Source organism: Ruditapes philippinarum, unplaced genomic scaffold (assembly GCF_026571515.1).
Source record: "Ruditapes philippinarum isolate M1 unplaced genomic scaffold, ASM2657151v2 ctg623_1_1_1_1, whole genome shotgun sequence".
NCBI lineage: Eukaryota > Metazoa > Mollusca > Bivalvia > Venerida > Veneridae > Ruditapes > Ruditapes philippinarum.
The window spans coordinates 47,099-68,439 of NW_026856414.1; the positions used below are offsets into that span (position 1 = coordinate 47,099).

The 21,341-nt window shown below is 35.1% G+C and overlaps 2 protein-coding genes across 3 annotated transcripts in view; one reads left to right on the forward strand and one right to left on the reverse strand.

Moving 5' to 3' along the window:
- Positions 1-888: 888 nt before the first annotated feature.
- On the reverse strand, positions 889-6,623 carry LOC132746429 (uncharacterized). Of its 2 annotated transcripts, XM_060735559.1 has the most exons (3): positions 6,417-6,623; positions 5,420-5,520; positions 889-4,590 (listed from the first exon to the last, which is right to left on the reverse strand). In XM_060735559.1, the coding sequence occupies exon 3, from the start codon at positions 4,557-4,559 to the stop codon at positions 2,139-2,141; it is 2,421 nt and encodes an 806-aa protein (XP_060591542.1). In that variant the 5' UTR covers positions 4,560-4,590; positions 5,420-5,520; positions 6,417-6,623; the 3' UTR covers positions 889-2,138. The 2 variants fall into 2 exon arrangements, with proteins under 2 accessions (XP_060591542.1, XP_060591541.1); XM_060735558.1 differs by lacking the exon at positions 5,420-5,520 and having other exon boundaries at positions 6,417-6,617.
- Positions 6,624-9,193: 2,570 nt separating this feature from the next.
- The window catches only part of LOC132746430 (engulfment and cell motility protein 2-like), a 60,444-nt gene continuing 48,296 nt past the window's right edge, over positions 9,194-21,341 (forward strand). Inside the window, exons 1-2 of the mRNA XM_060735561.1 lie at positions 9,194-9,279; positions 13,380-13,551. Coding sequence (XP_060591544.1) covers positions 13,426-13,551 — 126 coding nt within the window. The 5' untranslated portion in view covers positions 9,194-9,279; positions 13,380-13,425. The remainder of the gene's footprint in view (positions 9,280-13,379; positions 13,552-21,341) is intronic.

The window sequence follows — 21,341 nt, forward strand, 5'->3', positions numbered from 1 at the left end:
TGAATATTGTACCATGCTTTTAATGGCATTGGCATAACAAAAGTGAAAAAAAATGAATAAGGAATGCCTTTGGTATATTTCGATGTATAAAATGAGTATACACATTCATTGTAATCATTTCAATGAATTATTAAATTAAAAATCACCAATCTTTGTTTATTTGATAAAAGAAACTTTATTTACAACAATACCAAGAGGTTTATTGAATCCATCGATAAGTACAGCGCATACTGACTAATGATAAAAAGTCTTGAACATATTTTGCAGAAAAAAGTCATTGCGTTGTGACAATTGCTTTATATGCTTTCAAGTTTAAGTTTAAGTTTATTGTAATTCATTTCATAAGGAATGTTCATCATTGACGGTCAGTGTCGCTGCAAATTTGACCTTTGCGGTCAGTGCGGCATCATAGACGTTAATAGCATTTATAAAATATACACTAAAATTCACAATGTACATATAATTTGTAAGGTACAATTTAAACAAATTTGGGCATAGATAAACAAATCGACAAATAATATAATTACTTGATATTTATACTATATAAACTATAATTACATAATTACAGATGTGAGTCACGGCGCACGTCAAGACGACATCATGCTCTGATTACCGCTCCTTTCTAAGAGTACTTCTCTCAGTGGCATTCAAAGAATTCAAGATACTGTGTATCTTTAAAGCATTGTTAAAACTGGCTTAAAACTATCTGTTTAAATGGCTCTGTGATAAACAATATGAGATTTGACGCAATTCCTCACCATACTCGAACGGCATTAGTAACAAATGAAACAAATGGCAACGAAAGAGATCAATAATCCTCCCTATCCTTATTTTTCGTCATTTTTATTTATTTATTTATTTTTTACTTCTGTCCATGCCATTTTATTAACAAGTTGCTCGTGATATGTTTCAAAACTGTTCTGTCCGGGAATAAGATGTATAGTCATTTCATGATCAGTACAAAACTGGATATCTGCCTGATGCGATACATATTCTTTGAACGTTGCCTTTTATTATATGTTTCCATTTACTTATTTTTCATTCGGTTTTACATCATTGTCTCTCTTTCCGTAATGATGTCATTATACATGTATTAGCAAAGGTAGTCAACATGATATTTTGTAGACCGATAGTTACAAAAAAACTAGTACATAATATATTAAAAATATACAAATAACTAAATGCAAGTATTTTGATGTGCCCCAGAATTCAGCTGTGTATGAAAAAAAAATGAGAATTTAAAAGTAAACGTTACTTGAGTATATATTTTACAAATGACTTATTGTGATATAAATGACTAATTATGATAACTGCAGAAAATGTGTATTATGTTACAGCGCATTTAATATCTGAGAAAAAAAAAACAAAACAAAACAAGAGTTTTACACGTTTGCAATTAATGTTCAAATCATTTCACTTAAATCTATTCTCAAAACATAAGTGACAGGATATTATCGATGTAGCCCCCAATTGATAATTAACAAGGTTTCAAAAGGGCAAAAACGTAACATGTTCGCTTGATGGAATGGTCTGTATGCAAATGTAACGTCAATGACGAAAACTAGAAATCCCATTTTGAGATACAAGAAACCAAACTATGTCAATAGAAACACAAGTGTGGGAACTAGAATCAAACTTTGAGATGTAAAGATACAGAATAACGTCAATAGAAATTCAAGGGAGGAAACACTAGAATTTCCCTTTGAGATGCAAAGACACTAAACTTTGTCAATAGAAACTCACACTTCGATATGCAAAGTCAAGATACCGAATTATGTCAACAGAAATTCAAGGGAGAGGAAACTAAAATCACATTTTGAAATGTAACGATGCCAAACACCATGCCAATAGAAATTCAAGGGAGGAAACTAAAATCAAAGTAACCTAACTATTTCACTAATAACTTAAGGGAGGTAACGAGAATACAGAGATTCCAAACTTTGTAAAGCGGAACTTCAAGAATCAGATTTTGAGATAGTCTAGCAGGATGTTGAATCACTTTTTGAGATACAAAGATACCAGACTATGACAATTTGGAACCTTAATTTCTTTGATTTAATTCAATTGATTGATAACCTTCTTTTCTCACTCATTATGATATATCAGGTTACTTTTAGTATAATGCCTATGATTTCACCTTATGCTTCAATTATAAAGCCATCGTCTGCTTCTAGCAACCAAAATTGTTTTATTGTTTGCTCAATACGTCGTATTGAAATTTCACGCTTTAATGACTCGCTTGAATTCATGAAAGCAACTTCAAGAACGCGCGGTAACGCTCCCACTGTAACAATGAAAATAACGTGCATGACGTCAGATATTTCTGAAGTCGCACCTGTCGCAAATTTTGAAGTTATACTCATTGTAATAATGACTAAGCATATGACAAAAACAAGTTGAAAAAATATCTTCAGAACTTGTATATGCACTGGTCTGTGCACTTTAACGAGAACATCGAACAAACGTTTTGGAATCCCAAAAATACTATCCTTCTCAACAATTCGTTTTACACTGTTGCCCTTATTAAATCTTTGTAAAACATTTTGGGGAATATCAAGTCTCTGATCGTTGACACGAATTCCTCGGATCTCATGTACTTGAACGTTTGTCAAAAGTAACTCGCCATTAAATACAGACATATGATTAATTTGACCATACAAATCGTTTGATTTTTCAACTGCAATCGACAGCAACTCTAAGTATCCATCGCTGAAATCTTTGACCAAACGGACCATATAGTAGAGCAAAACCACAAAGAAAAACAGATAACCGAACGCCACAGAAGGGTAAACAATTACTGCAACAAAACAGAAAATTATAATCTGAGAAATGAATGAAAAACTTTCTATAAAAATCAAACACACGGAATAAATGAAAAACAGAAACATCGCAATAACAGTGATAGTTCCAAACATGATAGATAATGGGTTTCTGAATATGAATGAAACATGTCTGCTCCGGACTCGACTCATAAAGAATGATTTGACAGCCCCTTTAACCATTATTGTAACTAAACCAAATACCGGTAACGCATAGAAAACTATACATAAAATGATTTCCAGAAAGCAAAACAATAGATAAAATGGGAAAACGATAACCTTCAAAGAACATATTAGTCTTGAAGTATTAAACGGAATCGTGCAAAATCGTTCTTTTTGAATTTCAAGAACTCTTTCCCAGAACATTGTGTTGAAGAGCATGTATATGCTGCATTTGCAGGCAAGGGCAGCATTTTTATACCCCGGCTCAGTTGTTTCCGAAAGCATTGATAATTTGATGATCTCGTCTACATGAAGGAAGAACGGAGATGGTATATTACTATCTGGCATTCCTCGTTCTACAATTTGCTTGAGGCTACGAGGAAATACGAGAAAGACCAGTGCCAAAATGTAATACATGATCAGAAGACACACTGGTCCTCCAAACAGTGGTGCAAATACTTTAATCCGATCTTTTCTATCTGCAAGAAGGGAAAGAAATCCCATCGGCATTCCAAAATTTACTAACTCATTAACAGTTATTTTAGCTTCGGCTGTTCCAATACCGTGAGAATACATAACAATTTGTATGAAAACGACGCATGGAGCCAGCAAAATGCAAATAACCCGCCGAATTCTTGATACCAAAACTGGGTGGTTACGATTCATACCACAAAACAGAAAGCTGAATGATTCTAACATAGTTAGAGGTGGATTTCCATTCAGGTAAACCCAGTCCTTTTCGTCGTTGTCTAGTGGTTCATACCCGTCCTGCATTTCATTTGTCAACTCCACATTGTGTTGAATAATGTGTTCATCTTTAGATAGCCATGCGCAAACATCAAGCAGGAGAATAGGAAAGTACATAAAAATTATAATTCCGAGAATATATGGCCCTAGCTTGCATTGTTCCCATTTACTCGGTTGTTCATTTGTGCAATTCTGTATATAACTTTCTTCGAAGTAGCTGTACCACAGTACACAACAGTTATAGTTCAAGAAGGAAATTGGATAAAGTAAATATAGTGCCGCATAATATTCCATTCTCTCTCGGATACCTGGAGCCTCTGCCAAATAGCAGAAGTAACTTTCCTCATACCTGTGATAATCTTCATTCGACATATTCGTAATAAGACCAGACAAGGCTTTAACAATTCCGTATGTAGTACCAAAAGTCCCAAAGTTAACATCACATTTGTTCTCTACTATGAGTTTTACAAACGGAATAACAACGGTTTTTACGTCCAATAGCGAAAAAGAAAGAAGTCCGTGATCGATGTTCCATGCTAAATACGGATAACTCACCGTAGGTGAGGAGTAAGTCCACACCCAATGAAGTGGACGAAAAATGCCTGGGGTCGAGTTGTACGTATAGTTGCCAAGTTCCAGTGTAAAATGCATAAAATTTGGTTTTAATGCAATGAGTCTGCTTTCATAGAAGTTTTTACTTTGTTCCCATACCTTAAAGGAGCAGTTTGTGGTGGCGTTTTGTTGGTCGTATGCATCTAGTTCAGATGCTTTAACTGTAATATGTGTAACACATGAGACCATGACACCCAGCATTAATATAGACATTTCCATGATGTTTCAATCTCCAATGAACATATTAGCGCTGAAATATAAATAAAAATGGATTTAGAATTGGAATATATCGAGATTAATGAAATAAAAAATTTAATACACACAGAACTGTGACCTTTTTATACATGTACATGTATATGCAATAGTATAACCAGTAACTGAAGATAACGTGAGATCGACCATGTATATACATTAAATAACCGAGTGACGTTTGCTAATATGGAGATAGGGGTAGGGGAATTTAAGGGGGAACATATAACGCTGAAGACAACATAAAGAAACACGGCATGCTGACAAATAAATGCCTGTAGGTAGCGAATTAATAAAAGGCAAACGAGATAAAAAGAAATATTGGACATTGCACTAACTCACAACTAGAGAAATAACCGCTCAAAATATAAACAAACAATATTTAAATGTATCACTGATGTACTCCGTAACGATAAACTACTGCTAAATAAAAAAACTCTATCCTCACATATGTATATTTTATATTTATGTCTAGGCGTTTATCAAAATAATACAATTCTAGTAAAAAATTTACATCAATAAACAAAGCAATACTGAATTAAGGTCGGAAGTGACGTAACAATTTAGCGTCAGCAGCCTCATGACCGAAACTTAAATAAAAAAATGCATGAATGACAAAAGTCTTTTTTTTTTTAATTAAAAACATTAAAAGAAATACTGGTTGACAACGCCTCCTGGCAGAAGCAGAACTATTCAATAGTTTAAAAAGATTAATGCGCACAAAATAACAGAATACGTAAATAGCAAAATTTACAAGGGGGATTAATGTTCACGGATTACTGCCATCAACACCATACAGTGACACAGTCCAGAAATAATTGGTTCCGTACCTACAACGGCCACGATCATGTTTCCTCATATTGCAACTGAACTTCGAAACAGTCGACTCGTGAATGACTCAAATAAGCTTCATCTTTTCACCACAATCGAGCTATAGATACATTTAAAACTAAGGTTTAATCACTTGTTTAGTGACGTTTTAAGATGTTTAGTTTGTCAGTTTCGTTTCATGTGTTACACATAATTACCGTCTACGATAAACATTTAACTTTAATGATTAAGTTAGGATAACGTACGGGACCGCCATGGAACAGCCGGCAACAAACCCAATTGTTTTCATAAGATGAGACAATGTAAATAAAAATTCTCTGTCAAGCGAAATTCAAACAATTGTCAAGGTTACAGAAGAAGAATTAAGTAAAACCCAGAGATGATCATGTAAATACATACAAAAAGATAACACAATTAATGAACATAAAAGTACCTTGAGTAATCCATAATCGCTCAACAAAGCAAGAAAATAGGCGAAGAAGAAACAATTCAGATCAAATGTCTTTAAGAATTGTCTATCATACACAGTTCGCAAAGGTCCCTCAAAGGTATTAGTATTGAAAAGAGTAAAGCGTAGCGTCCGACTGTAAAACATGGGAACACAACCATTTGTATGCCCCATTTGTATGCTGATATCCTGAGAGAATTAAAACATCGCCTCTCTAATTCATGATTTGATAGTATTGTAGATGCTCTAAATTTATCAAATGAAAAGAAAAAACATTCACCAATTAAATGCAGTCCCCGCCCCTAACAGAACCCACCAAGGGCACATCACAAACAAAAAATGGCGGGTCATTCATATATAACTTTAAAACATTTAAAACCAAGATGCGTTATTTAAATACTTGATATACGAATATATCTTTATCATTGCCTTTGTTTGTCTTCAGGTTTCAGAAATTATTTTCTATTGCAAATGATCCAACATTTAGCAAATTCTGTAAGATAAGCAGTTTATTAACTTAGTTTTTTTATAATAAAGTATTAAAATACCTGAAATATGGTGTTACGTATTTACTCCTGCATTTTGAGTATTTTCCAATGTAATACAATGAAACATTTTCCAATGTAAAACAAATAAAGATTATCGATTTCAATCATATATCGTGAGCGATTTACGCAGTTATATATATGCGGAGATTTGCCAAACAGGAAGAAAATACCTTCCTCACTTGGGTTATAAAAACAAACTTATATAATATCCGAAGTCATTCACGACGCGGAAGATAAATGTATTAAATTTATGTTACATTGAAAAAAAGTTGTGCGTTATAGATATTCAGTCAGACCAAAGATAATGCAATAAGTATTAGCGTAACACCAGTGTTTTCAGTTGTTAGTATGTTAAATAATCATTATAGCCCCAGTTGCCCCAATTTCAACATGTTGAGTGACTGCGTAGGTTCCTGTATTCCAACTAATTGCACTACGCGTTGAGATATTGCGCTATTTTGTGTATGGGCATTATCTCCCCTATAAAAGCGAAATTCTGACATACTCAGAATATATCTTTTGTCTATATATAGGTTCCTGATGCTCAATGAATTTTCAATGAGAAAATGCTATATTTCTGATCTTTGGAGGCAACCACAATATTGTTGTTGTGTTTGTGGCACTGTTGATTATTAAGAGTCTAACTTTGTACTATGAGTTATTTTGATATTTCTAAATGAATATGTACTTATTTATAATCATTATGATATATTTTGTTATACCTCAAATTTACGTTTCTTTTGAATTTCTACTTTTTCCTAGTCGAAGACTTAAATTTTTTTTTGGCTGTTTACATTCTTTTTAAAGTTATGTTAGTTTTGTAAATAATGAAATAAAGAAATGACACAAAAATTTATGATGAAGATGAAATTTAATTAATAACTGTCATGTTAAATGCCTGTTTGTTTTTTTAAGCAGTGTTAAAATTACATAAATAAACGTTATTGGTTCAATTATAGTTGTTTCAGTCAATATCCGCATCATGACGGATTACACCATGCTTTAATTGAGAAACATGCAAATCTGAATAGGTATATTTGTAAAGTATGTATGATCGAAAGTGGTTAGTAACTATGTAATTATGTCATTTAGAAAGAAGATGGTCATCATTATGATGACGAAAAGGAAGAAGAATAAGAAAAGCGGATGAAGAAATAAAAGAAGAAGGAAGAGATATGTAGCAGGCAAATTACATAAAGTAAGAGATCAAAAGAAAAGACAATAACAAAAGAAAGTAAAATAGAAGGGAATTGTTGCATCTTTGTTTTTCTCGAATCCAAAGTTTGACACAATTAACAATCGGTACCTAGTACTGCAAATAATGTTTAACGTGGTTTCCTGCTATTAAGGCTGGAGTGTATCGGTGGCTGCATCCTGTGAACGTTGTCTTTGCCTCGTTGATCTTTGTTCTCGTTTTTTAACACCTTGCTAGTATATAACTTAAATTCTTCTATTAAAGGTCTTTTTTATTATAGTGTCACCCCTACTGAAAGGGCCAGCCATTTCTGACTTATGAGACACCTTTTGCTTGCATACCATGTACCCAAACTCCTACCAATAGGCCAGGCGCCAGGCGGATAGAAATCGGTAATCATTCATTTCATATATTTAAATATTCTATATTTGAAACAACAATTGCCCTAGGAAAAAGCAAAAAGGGAAAGGCCACTACATATTTTAGTCTGTGTGTCTTTAAATTTACTTCTATTTTCTAGTTTCTAACACATTAAACAGATATTCAAACATGGCATTCAAGTCGTGCTTCAAGTATACATAACCTTTTGTTTAAAAATGTAAAAAATAATTAACAATAACTGAACATTTTAAAAAATCACTCAAGCTAGTGTATGCATAGTTACTTATCATACAATATTGCTAATATCGGAAAGGTTGAAAATGTAACTGACTGAGTTTAATTGAGTCTGTTCGTGGACGGCAGTAATAAATGCAATTAAGCTACCGTCAGCATCCTCCCCCTACACCCCTAGCACCGGCTTAGGCAGAACTCTAAATTCAGACATGAAAATGGATATTAATTTAGGATTTTGAAACATCCGCGAAGTGTTTATACTTAAATGATTATGAAACCTTCAAAATTACATGACATTCCATGAGCAGGTCCCTGGATAAAAGAATACATAAAGTATGATATATGCAGTGTACAGAACGTAAAGTCTTTCTGGAAAAAATACGTACCATACATTCTCCTGTTAGTTATGCTGTTCAATTTAAGAATAGTTTATATTGGAAAATTAGGCGAATTTATTAGGCTTCAACTCTTGTAAACAGATATATTTACAACACTGTAATGTAACGGCCCTTTTTTTTTTTTAATGTTTATCTATCTTTCTAATGTCAAACCCCTCGCGGGGACGTAGGTCTACATGTCTGCGCGTCAAAATCGCAAGACATTTAAAAAGAGTTGTTTAAAAGAGGATGAAAAAAGAATATGAAAAATGTTAAAAACAGAGGGGCTGGAAAACAAGGGTTAGACATGTTCAATGCAAGTTATATGGCTGCACTATTTTTACAAAAGCGGTTCTATGAAGCACTATGAAAAATAGAAGGCGACTATGAATGGAACACGTCATTTTTAAGAAATAGCCTACGTTTTCATCGGATGACAAATAAAGCTGGACACTAAATAGAAATAAGGGCTATATCACTAATATACGTATATTTTGTGGTTTTAGTAAATTAGCGGTGTTCAACTGAAATACATAATTTTCACGAAACAAAAAAAAAATGCTAGAACCCGGAAGCAGGAAGTGTTTTCTTTATAATTTTTGTAAGTTTGTTTGCAAAGATTATCCTTTTCTGCATGTTTACACTTTGATGAAAGTTATCGACCAGTGTTCTTTTTGTAAGTTCAATACAAAACTCTATTGCAAAAACATGCTTGCAAACGTCTTCTTACAACAGGACGCCAACTAAAAATAAATTTAACACTGTCACTGTCATTGATGTGTTTTGAGACAACAAAACCTTTCGCGATTAGAAACTGCTTCATAATCATGTCTCTCCATGTTACATTCATAACAATAATGACTGTAATCTTCGAGATCAAAATTAACATTAGCTTTAACAGGCTGGTGAAAACAGACTGATGTTCTCATCATGGAATTCGCCAAGGCCTTCGACAAAGTATGTCACAGCCTTTTATCCCACAAACTAGAGCACTACGGCATCAGAGGCAAGACCAACCTGTGGATTCAGGCTTTCTTAAGCAACAGATCCCAATCTGTAGTCTTGGAAGGGGTAACCTCAGATACAGTGTCTGTAGAATCTGGCGTCCCACAGGGCTCAGTCCTTGGCCCGAGTCTGTTCCTTTTCTACATAAATGACATCTCAGAGGGTCTCAACGCAGTCGTCCGACTATTTGCAGATGATATGCTGGCCTACCTTGCCATCACAAACAAGTCTGACTGTTCCACCCTACAAGCTGACCTCGACAAACTAGCTGTCTGGGAGAGAAATTTTATGGAAAATGTCATTCCACCCAGACAAATGCCAAGTCCTCACCATCTCCAAGAAAAAAAGCCCCATCTGCCACAACTACACTCTTCACGGTCATACTCTAGAGCACGTCACATCAGCTAAATACCTTGGATGCACCCTGAATAACAACCTAGACTGGGGCCAACATATAAATAACATCTGTAACAAAGCCAACCGTACCACCAGCTTCCTGCGAAGAAACCTTAACATCGCCTCTACTTCCACCAAAGAAACGGCCTACAAAGCTCTAGTCCGCCCCACAGTGGAGTATGCACTGTCTGGGACCCCCACTAGAAGGGAGACATACACCGTCTAGACATGGTCCAACGACGTGCTGCAAGGTATGTTAAAAACAAGTACCACAACAGGTCCAAATTACTACAAGAATGTCGCAATGAGGCCAAACTGATCATGCTCTACAAAGTCATCAACAACAAGGTAGCTCTAGACAACTCATACCCTCCAACTCCACATCTACAAGAAATTCACACAACCTATCCTACAAGATTCCCTACTGCCGTACACAATACTGTCAACAATCCTTCTTCCCACGCACCATCAAAGACTAGAACAGCCTACCTCCGGATGCTACGTCAGCCGGTACAGTTGAGTCATTCCGTACTCATCTGTCCCAACTCTATATCTAAACCACACTCTTGTCCCTTTTTAACCTGCACTGTATATATTCCTCACTATTTTTACTCTTTCCGTCTTGCACATTAACCTGGCAGTAAACTTCAGTTAGTTGAAGGTGGCCAGTATATTGGAAGAAGAAGAAGGAAGAGGAACATTGTTACCCTGCCTCTAGATCAATACAAACAGGCAGAGGTTAAGATACAGCATTAGTTGACTTGTTGTGTTTTTACTTTTTAATCTTTCTTTCACCCTTACTAATAAAAACATTTTAACAATGACTAGAAGTTTTCAATGTCTCTCACTGCCCTGATCATGTCCATTTTCAGGTTTTCACTTTCTCTCATACCTTTCACTAACACACCCGACGAGCACTATTTCCTGCCTATAACACTCGCAAGAGGGGTTGGCAGTACTCAGAGATAGATAGATAAATGCCTGATCTGGCTTAAGACATAAAATATCATATATCTAGTAAAATAATTATAGTACTCCCCGAGGGTACGGCATCCTTGCCCATTCCTGTGCAATTAGAAAATGTGCTTCTTTACACATTGAATCCGACCAATTGAATGTTTCCACCATTAAAGTGAAAGTGGAAGTGCTGCTTTTTTGAATTTGGATAAAAAATGTTAGAAATATTTTCGTTTCAAATAAATTTCTGTCATTCACGAATTCGAAAACCTAGCTTAAACCTTTGAAAACCTTAAACGGTAAAATAATGATAGAAAAATAGAAATATCATGTAACTGTGTTATGTACTTCATTTGGTGTAATCCCCCGGAGCTAAATCTGTAACGTACTCTAAAACGGTGTTTAGCTAGGTTTTCGAAAAGGTCAATTGACAGGAAAATCCAAAGCTGCCCGAGTGTTTGAAAATACTTTTTTATTTTATCCCAAAGTACTGCTTCTTTTAATTTGGATAAAAAATGTTAGAAATATTTCGTTTCAAATAAATTTCTGTCATTGATAGGAAAATCCAAAGCTGTCCGAGTGTTTGAAAATACTTTTTTATTTTATCCCATATTTACCAGTTAAATTGATAATTTCATGTTCTGACAAATGAAGGTCGTCCGCTGAAACTGCAGTGATGTCATTCTGTTGAAAAAATTCTACTGATGCAAGAAAGGACCAACAATTTACATACCACGGTACCATAGTGCTCTCCGTTTAAGCTTCCATTCAAAACATGACTAAATGACCATAGATGTTTCTAATTTAAATCATTTAATTATTCTATGAATGACATATATGTATTTTAAAGTCAAGATGCGACATTTAAACACAATTTAAAAAATAGTAAATACAAGTTCGCTTTATGTGTACAATTTGCTGGAAATAATAAGAATAGTGGTACCATAGGGGACCATCCTAATATGTTTCTTTCTCACTTGTTTTGTTTATTAAGCATTGATATATAATACAAATCAAAATAAAAATAATTTGGTTATCTTTTATTTTGTTAGAATTTAATATTTCCCTTTTTCCCATTTTCTAGAAACAAAATATTTGAAGTTCATAAAAATTATATAGTAATGTAAAATTCTAAATAGAAATGTGTCCAACAACTTCATTTTGGTCTAGATTGTTGTGCCAGTACCTTTATTCTATATATTTGTATTAAATATTCTGTTACCGCCTCCGTGGTCGAGGGTTTGAGTCGATGACTTCTAATCCAGTTACCTCTCTGGCGTGGGTTCGATCCCCTGGAGATGCTTTGGTAGTTTAGCACGGAGGAAGGTAGTGTAGTACTGGTGTAACTCTCCAGGAACAATGGTTAGGAAACTACCCGCCTATATGACTGAAATACTGTTGAGAAAAGGCGTAAAATGAAACAAACAAAAAATTCTGTTTTGGGCATTTATATTTTGACAATTCTTCGACACTGAACATTATACTTTGAAGTTTTCTCTGAAAACTGAATGAAATATATGGTGACAGGTGCAATAAATTAGAGCATAAAGAAGTTATTTAACTTATTTTGTTTTACACTTTGCATATTTAACATACGTTTTAAGGACTTTAAAAATCATATGTTATAAAAACATGAAAAAGGGGAAATAATTCTCACAAAAGTGATATTAGCCAAATATTTTTCTTTCTGTTTTTGTCCAATATTATTCTGAAAAAAAACATACAAAGTTTAAAAGAAATATCTTTATTTCTTTTCTAGAAATATGTTTTTATGACATAAGGCTGATCGGCATTTTCACTAGCCTAATTAACAAGATTAACTAGTGTAACTCATTATTTTCATGCATGTTTAGCATTGACTTTTTTACAATCGAAAAGGTACTGGGATCCTTCATATTTACTGGACAATCAGCCCTCCCCTCTGCTTCCTGTTTCACTTTAAGCACTGGCTTGTGACTTAAGACTTCTTTTCTATTATTTGTCCACGAATTCTCATGTAATTCTTTTTTATTTGCTGAAAAAGAAACTTTGCAAGTTGGTGGTATGCATTTAGATACTACAACCTTTTTTTATATATTTTATAATTATGCTAGCATACATACAATGTAGAGTAACTAGAAAATACCAGTGTCTGCAATGTATAACAATCTTGTTTTAAGTACCAAATACGTAGAAATACAACTATCACTTAATTATAACATTAATATAATTTATTACTTATAACTCTGAAAGTTAAATGATGAGGTAAGTGATTGTTAGTTCTTTTAAACAAATAATTTTTCTTTTTGTATTCTATCTCTAACTCAAATATTATCGGCAAAGTCTATCAATTAAAAGCCATAAACAGTTACCCTCCAGCTAGAAATTTCCTTTTGTACCGGCAACCAGTGTAAGATAATGTTACATCTATCTTTGCAGAGGTACCTTGTTAAAGTAGAAGTACAAAAGAACTTTCAGGTCAAAGATGGCCCAGACACCAGGCTCTAGGGCCTCAAGTGGGTCAACAGGCTCTAGAGGGCATGCAGAAAATATCAAGAAAGTAGCTGTGACCATGCCAAGACAGCAAGCCTTGTTTATGGAACTAGATCAGGTAAATACAAGTCTGTTTATCCCACTGTGATGAAATCAGAATGAGGGTGTATTGAAATGTTGTATCTTGTCTGCCATTCTGTCCCAATCGTTTTGTACGAGGTGATTGGTTAGATTGTATTGAAAATTTATGGGAATGTTTATATAAATAGGGGAATGTGTCATTTAAAGCTATGACTTGGTTATTATGCCCCCGCCATATAATGGCTGGGGCATATAGTGCTACCCTATTCCGTCATTCCTTCATCCCGTCATCATCAGTTTCCGTTCATTATCTTAGTAGGGTTAGAACACATTCAACTCAAATTTAGCATTTAGATATGTCATAAGAAAATACAGGTCAAGTTCAAATTTTGGTCATGGTTCGATGATTTTTGGCAGAGTTATGCCCCTTTTACTATGAAAATAATATGAAATTTTCAGTTTCCGTTCATTATCTCTCCAACGGTATTACACATTCAACTCAAACTTGACATATGGATATGTCATAAGAAAATACAGGTCAAGTTTGAATTTGGTCATGGTTTGATGATTTTTGGCAGAGTTATGCCCCTTTTACTTTGAAAATAATATGAAATTTTCAGTTTCCGTTCATTATCTCCCCAACGGTATTACACATTCAACTCAAACTTGACATATGGATATGTCATGAGAAAATACAGGTCAAGTTCAAATTTGGTCATGGTTCCATGATTCTTGGCAGAGTTATGCCCCTTTCACTTTGAAAATAATATGAAAGTTTCAGTTTCTGTTCATTATCTCCCCAACAGTGTTACATATTCAACTCAAATTTGACATATGGATATGTCAAAGGAATGCGCAGGTCAAGTTTGAATTTGGTCATGGTTCGATGATTTTTGGCAGAGTTATGTCCCTTTCACTTTGAAATTAATTTGAAATTTTCAGTTTCCTTTCATTATCTTCTCTAGGGTATTACACATTCAACTCAAATTTGACATATGGGTGCATAAATAAATACGCAAGTCAAGTTCAAATTTTGTCATGGTTGGATGATTTTTGGCAGAGTTATGCCCCTTTAACTTTGAAAAAAAGGAAATTTTCAGTTCCCATTCATTATCTCCCCAACAGTTGTACATATTCAACTCAAAGATATGGATATGTTATAAAAATGCATTGGTCAATTTCCAATTTGGCCATGGTTTGATGATATCTGACAGAGTTATCCCTCTTGAACTTTGAAAAAAAAATCAGAAATTTTAAGTTTCAGTCCATTATCTCCCCAATGGTTGTACACCGTAATTCAACTCAAATTTGACATATAGATACATCTTAGAAATAAGCAGTTCAAGTTTGAATTTGGTCGTGGTTCAATGATTTTGGACAAAGGTATCTCCCTTGAATGTTGGAAAAATTTTGAATTTTCAGTTTCAGCACTCATACTTTTGTGGAAATGTATGTAGCCATTAAGTTGGCTAGAAAAATGCAGGTAATATAGGTAAACACTGAATAGTTTCAGTGCCTTGAACTTTGTATAAAAATGGTGTGTGTTAACATTGAATAGTTTTAAGGGCTTTGAACTTAAAATGAAAAAAATAATTTGGGCAAACATATTTGGAACTAAATATTATAACATCTGAAATTTTGGCTGCATGCGGGGGCATCGGTGGCGTGACGACACATTTCTAGTTCTTTTTTTGTTCATAGCGGTATTTCATAAATATCTGTGTTGTAAGATATGAAGCATGTAGAAATAAATGTAGATATTTAGACATGTGGTTAAAGTCATTAAGCTAAATATACGTTTGTTCTCTTTTCTTTATAATGTTTGTACTGCTTTAAATTGCCAGAACAGGCTTTGGCATCACATTCAATGATTATATCTTTGCATGCAAGCTGGTATCTCCAAAACTACTGAAGGGAAAGGGTTTAGGGCATAATAGAAAAACACTCTCCAAGGCCATTAACTCTAACATGGATTTTGGCAGAATTATGGCCCTTTTTGAACTTAGAACTTTCTACATAATCTAGGCTCTTGTTTTACTAACAGACACTGAGAATAGTAGATCATGTTGTCCTATGGACAGCTCTTACTATAAATGGAAGTAAGTTGGTTACAGCTTATGTAAATCCTTTTTGCACAGATACATAAAACAATAATTATAAGAACAAATTCTGAAAACAAAGTTACATACACTATTTATTGTGTAAATGGGTGCTTAAAACTTTCTTTTGAAAACTGTTTATGGTAGTAAGTAAAAGATACTTTTGACTGAGAAGAAGTATTAGTTGCCTCAGGTAGGCTAGCTCAATCTGTAGAGACTTTAAACAATATTGGTGGGCATCTGTGGCCATGTGGTTCAGGTCATTGAATTCAAACCACTTGCACCTCACTGCTGTGGGTTTGAATTCTGACAGGAACATTGGATTCTTTTACGTGAGGAAGCTTATAATCCAGCTTTCAGAACATCGTTGGTTCTACTCAAGTGCCCATTAGTGCCTGGAATTATACATGAAAGGGTACCTTCTTCCACCATTAAAGCTGGAAAGTCGTAATATACTGTATAAGTGGTTAATTTTGCGACATGGAAATATTTGCGATTTTTGCAAATTGAAATTAAAAAAAATATTCCTTTAAATGCAAACTTTGGAAGATGGACAAAACCCCACACGTCAAAAACCCACACCTCAAAATTTTATAGAGTGGACAGAACCCTACACTTAAATTTTATAGAGTGGACAAAACCAAATGTTTAAATGAAACAATATATGTGTTAATAACACAACAGGTTATTCATGTAACAAAAGAATGTTTAAAAGTATGACAAAGAAATGTGTCCTTTATCAACTATCAATGTATATTTCAAACAATTGTGTAAGAAAATAAAGAATTGACAAGATCGGTTACAATAACAGCATATTCTTAACATGTAGTTTTGTACCTACTTAATTAATGATATCACAAAAACAGTATTACATTCAAGAAATCATATTTTCACAAATATTTCCGCATGCAAAAAGTCCACTTTTTGACATTCGCAAAATTTTTGTGACCCATAAATGTCTTTTATACATTAATCTTTGAAAAGAACAGTATTGAAAGGCATGAGATATACTTGATGATCTTGATGATCAGGCTACACAATTTTTTATTTTTTTGTGCCCGCCTTTTCGAAGAAAAAATAGCGATATAGAAATGGGCTCCATCTGTATGTCCATCTGTTACACTTTCATGTTTGAAATAACTAAGCACAAAATTAATGTTTGTTACAATAAAATGATGTGTCATACACAACACTCAGACCCCTACCTCCAAGGTTAAGATCACACTTGGTGATTAAAGGTCAACATTGTCTTTAGTGTCTGGTTCATAACTTTTTTATACAGTAAGGGATTTTGAAAATACTTGGCACAAATGTTTGCAAAAATGAGATGACATGTCATGCACAACAGCCGGACCCCATCCTCCAAGGTCAAGGTCACATTTGGGGGTCAAAGTTTATCATGGTCTGTCATAGGGTATATTTTGTGTCCGATCCATAACTTTTCTTCAATTAAGGGATTTTGAAATAACTTGACACAATTGTTTACAATAATAAGACAACCTGAACCCCTGACTCAAAGGTCAAGGTCACACTTTGAGGTCAAAGCATCACATGGTCTGTTGAAGGGTATGATCATAAGCCAATAAAATGGCGAATCGCCCAAATACCTTAATCAATAAAAAAAACTTATGGACAGGACTATGTATGTTGAGGCTTTTACTGTACCCAGAAATTACCTAGAACTTGTCACTTTATACCTCTTTTAAAAAACAGGGTAGAAATTTAGATGATTAAAATGTAAGTTCCTTGATATTGCAATGTAAATAACAACAGTATGGTGAATATTTATTTATGAATAAGTTTTGGCAGTCCTTGTTATTTGAATTTAAATTTCACATTCAGGCAGATTTATTAAACTTTTATGTCTTTATTGCACAAATGGGTATGTGGTGTAACACATAAAATTAAATTACCTGTAAAGATAAAATGGTAAATCCGGGACATTTAAGATTATGACCTATTAAGTTTAACAATTTGGGGAAAGTACCAAAAATTGATAAATTTATTTTTAGATATTAAAAAACAGCACAAAAATACCCCATACTGACACATGTCTTTTAAATATATTTTTAGCTTGACTATATAAAAAGTATTTGGAGAAATGTTCCACTAATGTTCCAAGGTGTTTGTTCTACTCACCCAGGTGTCTGCATCCACATTTCTATTCAAGTTTTTGTGTAGTAAATTATTTTTATGCCACCGCAGCATCTGCAATGCGGTGACATATATAGCAATTCACCTGTTAGCGTTTACAAAGATTATATAGTGAACTTAAAAAATCTTATTCTTAAAAACTACAAGTCTGGTTTCAACAAAACTTGCCAGGATTGTTCCTTTAGTGAAGAGCTTCCAAAGTAATTTAAAGAATTTGATTCCATGCAGAAATCTTGTTACCATGGTAACAAAAAAATAATAGAAAGAAATTTAAAAAAAAATAGTGTGCACAGTAACAGTTTTTTGTATTTGATTTGAACCAATCTTGTACATTTGTTGTAACAGCAGTAGATCAGGACTTGGTAAAGAAAGAAGCAATGTATATTGTAATCTGAATCATCTTATTACAAAATTATGTTGCTTTTATTGGATGATATCAGCCAATTGATAGTCAAACTGTAAACATCACTGATACAAGGAAGTTAAATTCTATATGTTAATGAGATATGGTCAATCTACTTTATGAAAGGTTAATTTATGTCTGTATTAATGGTTTCATTTGCAGAAGATAATTATGTTGACACAATAAAGTGGTTGAAATATTACTTTATCTTAAGTTAGTAACCAACAGGGATGTAGGGCTTCATCTATTTGTTATGATATGAAAAAAAAGAGGCTGAATTTTTTTTTTACATGGCTTATGATGTTGTTTTTTTCCACTTTGAATTTTTGAATTTTTTTAGATTGTTTTGACTCAGTGTAACGTCTGTGCTTGGTTAAACCATTGATTTTTAGCAGTAGTAATAGATAGAAATGTACCTCCATATATAGTCAGGCTAGTTGAGCCATCTGTCAAGACTCCCAAGGGCTGTCAATCCCCGTTGAAAACATCTTTTCAAAAAACTCAGCCCCTGGGGGCCCGGCCAGTTTTTAAGGGTATCTGTCAAAAACTCAGCTCTTTCCCAAATAGTTTAGGGGCCCTTTTGTCAATTTCCAGCTCTTGGGCCCGGCTAGTTGAGCCATTTTTCTAAAAACTTAGCTCTGGGAGGGGTTTGTTGAAGGGCCCCTTTTGTTTTAAAAGTCACTCTGTCAGGGTAGTTGAGCCCAAAACTGTCAATAAATCAAACTCTGGGCCCGGCAGTTGAGGGCCCTCTGTCTACAGTCCCGCTCTGTCAGGGGTAGTTGAACCCTCTTCCCAAAACTAGCTCCCGGGCCCGGTAGTTGAGGGCCCTCTGTCTACAGTCAACCCCCTGTTGGGGTAGTTTTAGCCCTTGTCTACATCATCTCTTTCAGGCTAGTTGAGCCATCTGTCTACAGTCATCTCTGTCAGGCAAGTTGAGCCATCTGTCTACAGTCATCTCTGTCAGGCTAGTTGAGCCATCTGTCTACACTTAGCTCTGTCAGGCTAGTTGAGCCATCTGTCTACAGTCATCTCTGTCAGGCTAGTTGAGACATCTGTCTACAGTCATCTCTGTCAGGCTAGTTGAGCCATCTGTCTACAGTTATCTCTGTCAGGCTAGTTGTGCCATCTGTCTACAGTCAGCTCTGTTAGACTAGTTGAGCCATCTGTCTACACTCAGCTCTGCCAGGCCAGTTGAGACATCTTTCAACACTCAGCTCTACCAGGCTAGTTGAGCCATCTGTCAATACTCAGCTTTGTCAGACTAGTTGAGCTATCTGTATACACTCAACTATGTCAGGCCAGTTGGTACATCTGTCTATAGTTAGCTATGCCAGGTAAGTTGAGCCATAAGTCTAGACTCAGTTCTGTCAGGCCAGTTGAACCATCTGTCTACATTCAGCTTTGTCTGGTCAGTTGAGTCATCTGTATACACTCAGCTCTGTCAGGCTAGTTGTGCCATCTGTCTACACTTAGCTCTATTTGACTAGTTGAGCCATCTGTCTACAGTCATCTCTGTCAGGCTAGTTGTGCCATCTGTCTACACTTAGGTCTATTTTACTAGTTGAGCCATCTGTCTACAGTCATCTCTGTCAGGCTAGTTGTGCCATCTGTCTACAGTCAGCTCTGTTAGACTAGTTGAGCCATCTGTCTACAGTCATCTCTGTCAGGCTAGTTGTGCCATCTGTCTACAGTCAGCTCTGTCAGGCTAGTTGTGCCATCTGTCTACAGTCAGCTCTGTCAGGCTAGTTGTGCCATCTGTCTACACTTAGCTCTATTTGACTAGTTGAGCCAATCTGTCTACAGTCATCTCTGTCAGGCTAGTTCTGCCATCTGTCTACACTTAGCTCTATTTGACTAGTTGAGCCATCTGTCTACAGTCATCTCTGTCAGGCTAGTTGTGCCATCTGTCTACAGTCAGCTCTGTTAGACTAGTTGAGCCATCTGTCTACAGTCATCTCTGTCAGGCTAGTTGTGCCATCTGTCTACAGTCAGCTCTGTCAGGCTAGTTGTGCTATCTGTCTACAGTCATCTCTGTCAGACTAGTTGTGCCATCTGTCTACACTCAGCTGTGTCAGGCTAGGTTAGCCATCTGTCTACAGTCATCTCTGTCAGGCTAGTTGTGACATCTGTCTACACTTAGCTCTATTTGACTAGTTGAGCCTACACACTTAGCTCTGTAAGACTAGTTGAGCCATCTGTCTACAGTCATCTCTGTCAGGCTAGTTGTGACATCTGTCTACAATCAGCTCTATTAGACTAGTTGAGCCTACACACTTAGCTCTGTAAGACTAGTTGAGCCATCTGTCTACAGTCATCTCTGTCAGGCTAGTTGTGGCATCTGTCTACAATCAGCTCTATTAGACTAGTTGAGCCTACACACTTAGCTCTGTAAGACTAGTTGAGCCATCTGTCTACAGTCATCTCTGTCAGGCTAGTTGTGGCATCTGTCTACAATCAGCTCTATTAGACTAGTTGAGCCTACACACTTAGCTCTGTAAGACTAGTTGAGCCATCTGTCTACAGTCATCTCTGTCAGGCTAGTTGTGACATCTGTCTACAATCAGCTCTATTAGACTAGTTGAGCCTACACACTTAGCTCTGTAAGACTAGTTGAGCCATTTGTCTACAGTCAACTCTGTCAGGCTAGTTGTGGCATCTGTCTACTCTCTCCAATTGAGGCTAGTTTGGCATATGTCTACACTCAGCTCTGTCAGGCCAGATGTGCTATTTATCTACTCTCAGTTCTGTTAGGCCAGTTGTGCCATCAGTCTACACTCAGCTCTGTCAGGCCAGATGTGCCATTTATCTACTCTTAGTTCTGTCAGTCCAGTTGTGCCATCTGTTTACACTGACAGAGTTCTATTATGCCAGTAAGGCTCTTTTAGATTGTCAGCTAGAAGTTAGATGTTAGATTGTTAGCAAGTGGTTAAATGCCAGATTGTTAGCTAGTAGTTAAATTTTAGATAATGTTAGCATGTAGTTAAAATAAAGATTGTTAGCTAAGATTTTAGCTGGTAGTTAAATGTTAGATTGTCAGCTGGTAGGTAAAATGTTAGATTGTCAGCTAGAAGTTTAAATTTTAAATTGTTAGCTAGTGGTAATAATTTTAAATTGTTAGCTAGTGGTCATAATTTTAAATTGTTAGCTAGTGGTAATAATATTAAATTGTAA

Excerpts from the sequence above, each read along its gene's own strand:
- LOC132746429 (XM_060735559.1), bottom strand. The coding sequence starts at position 4,559 with ATGGAAATGTCTATATTAATGCTGGGTGTCATGGTCTCATGTGTTACA.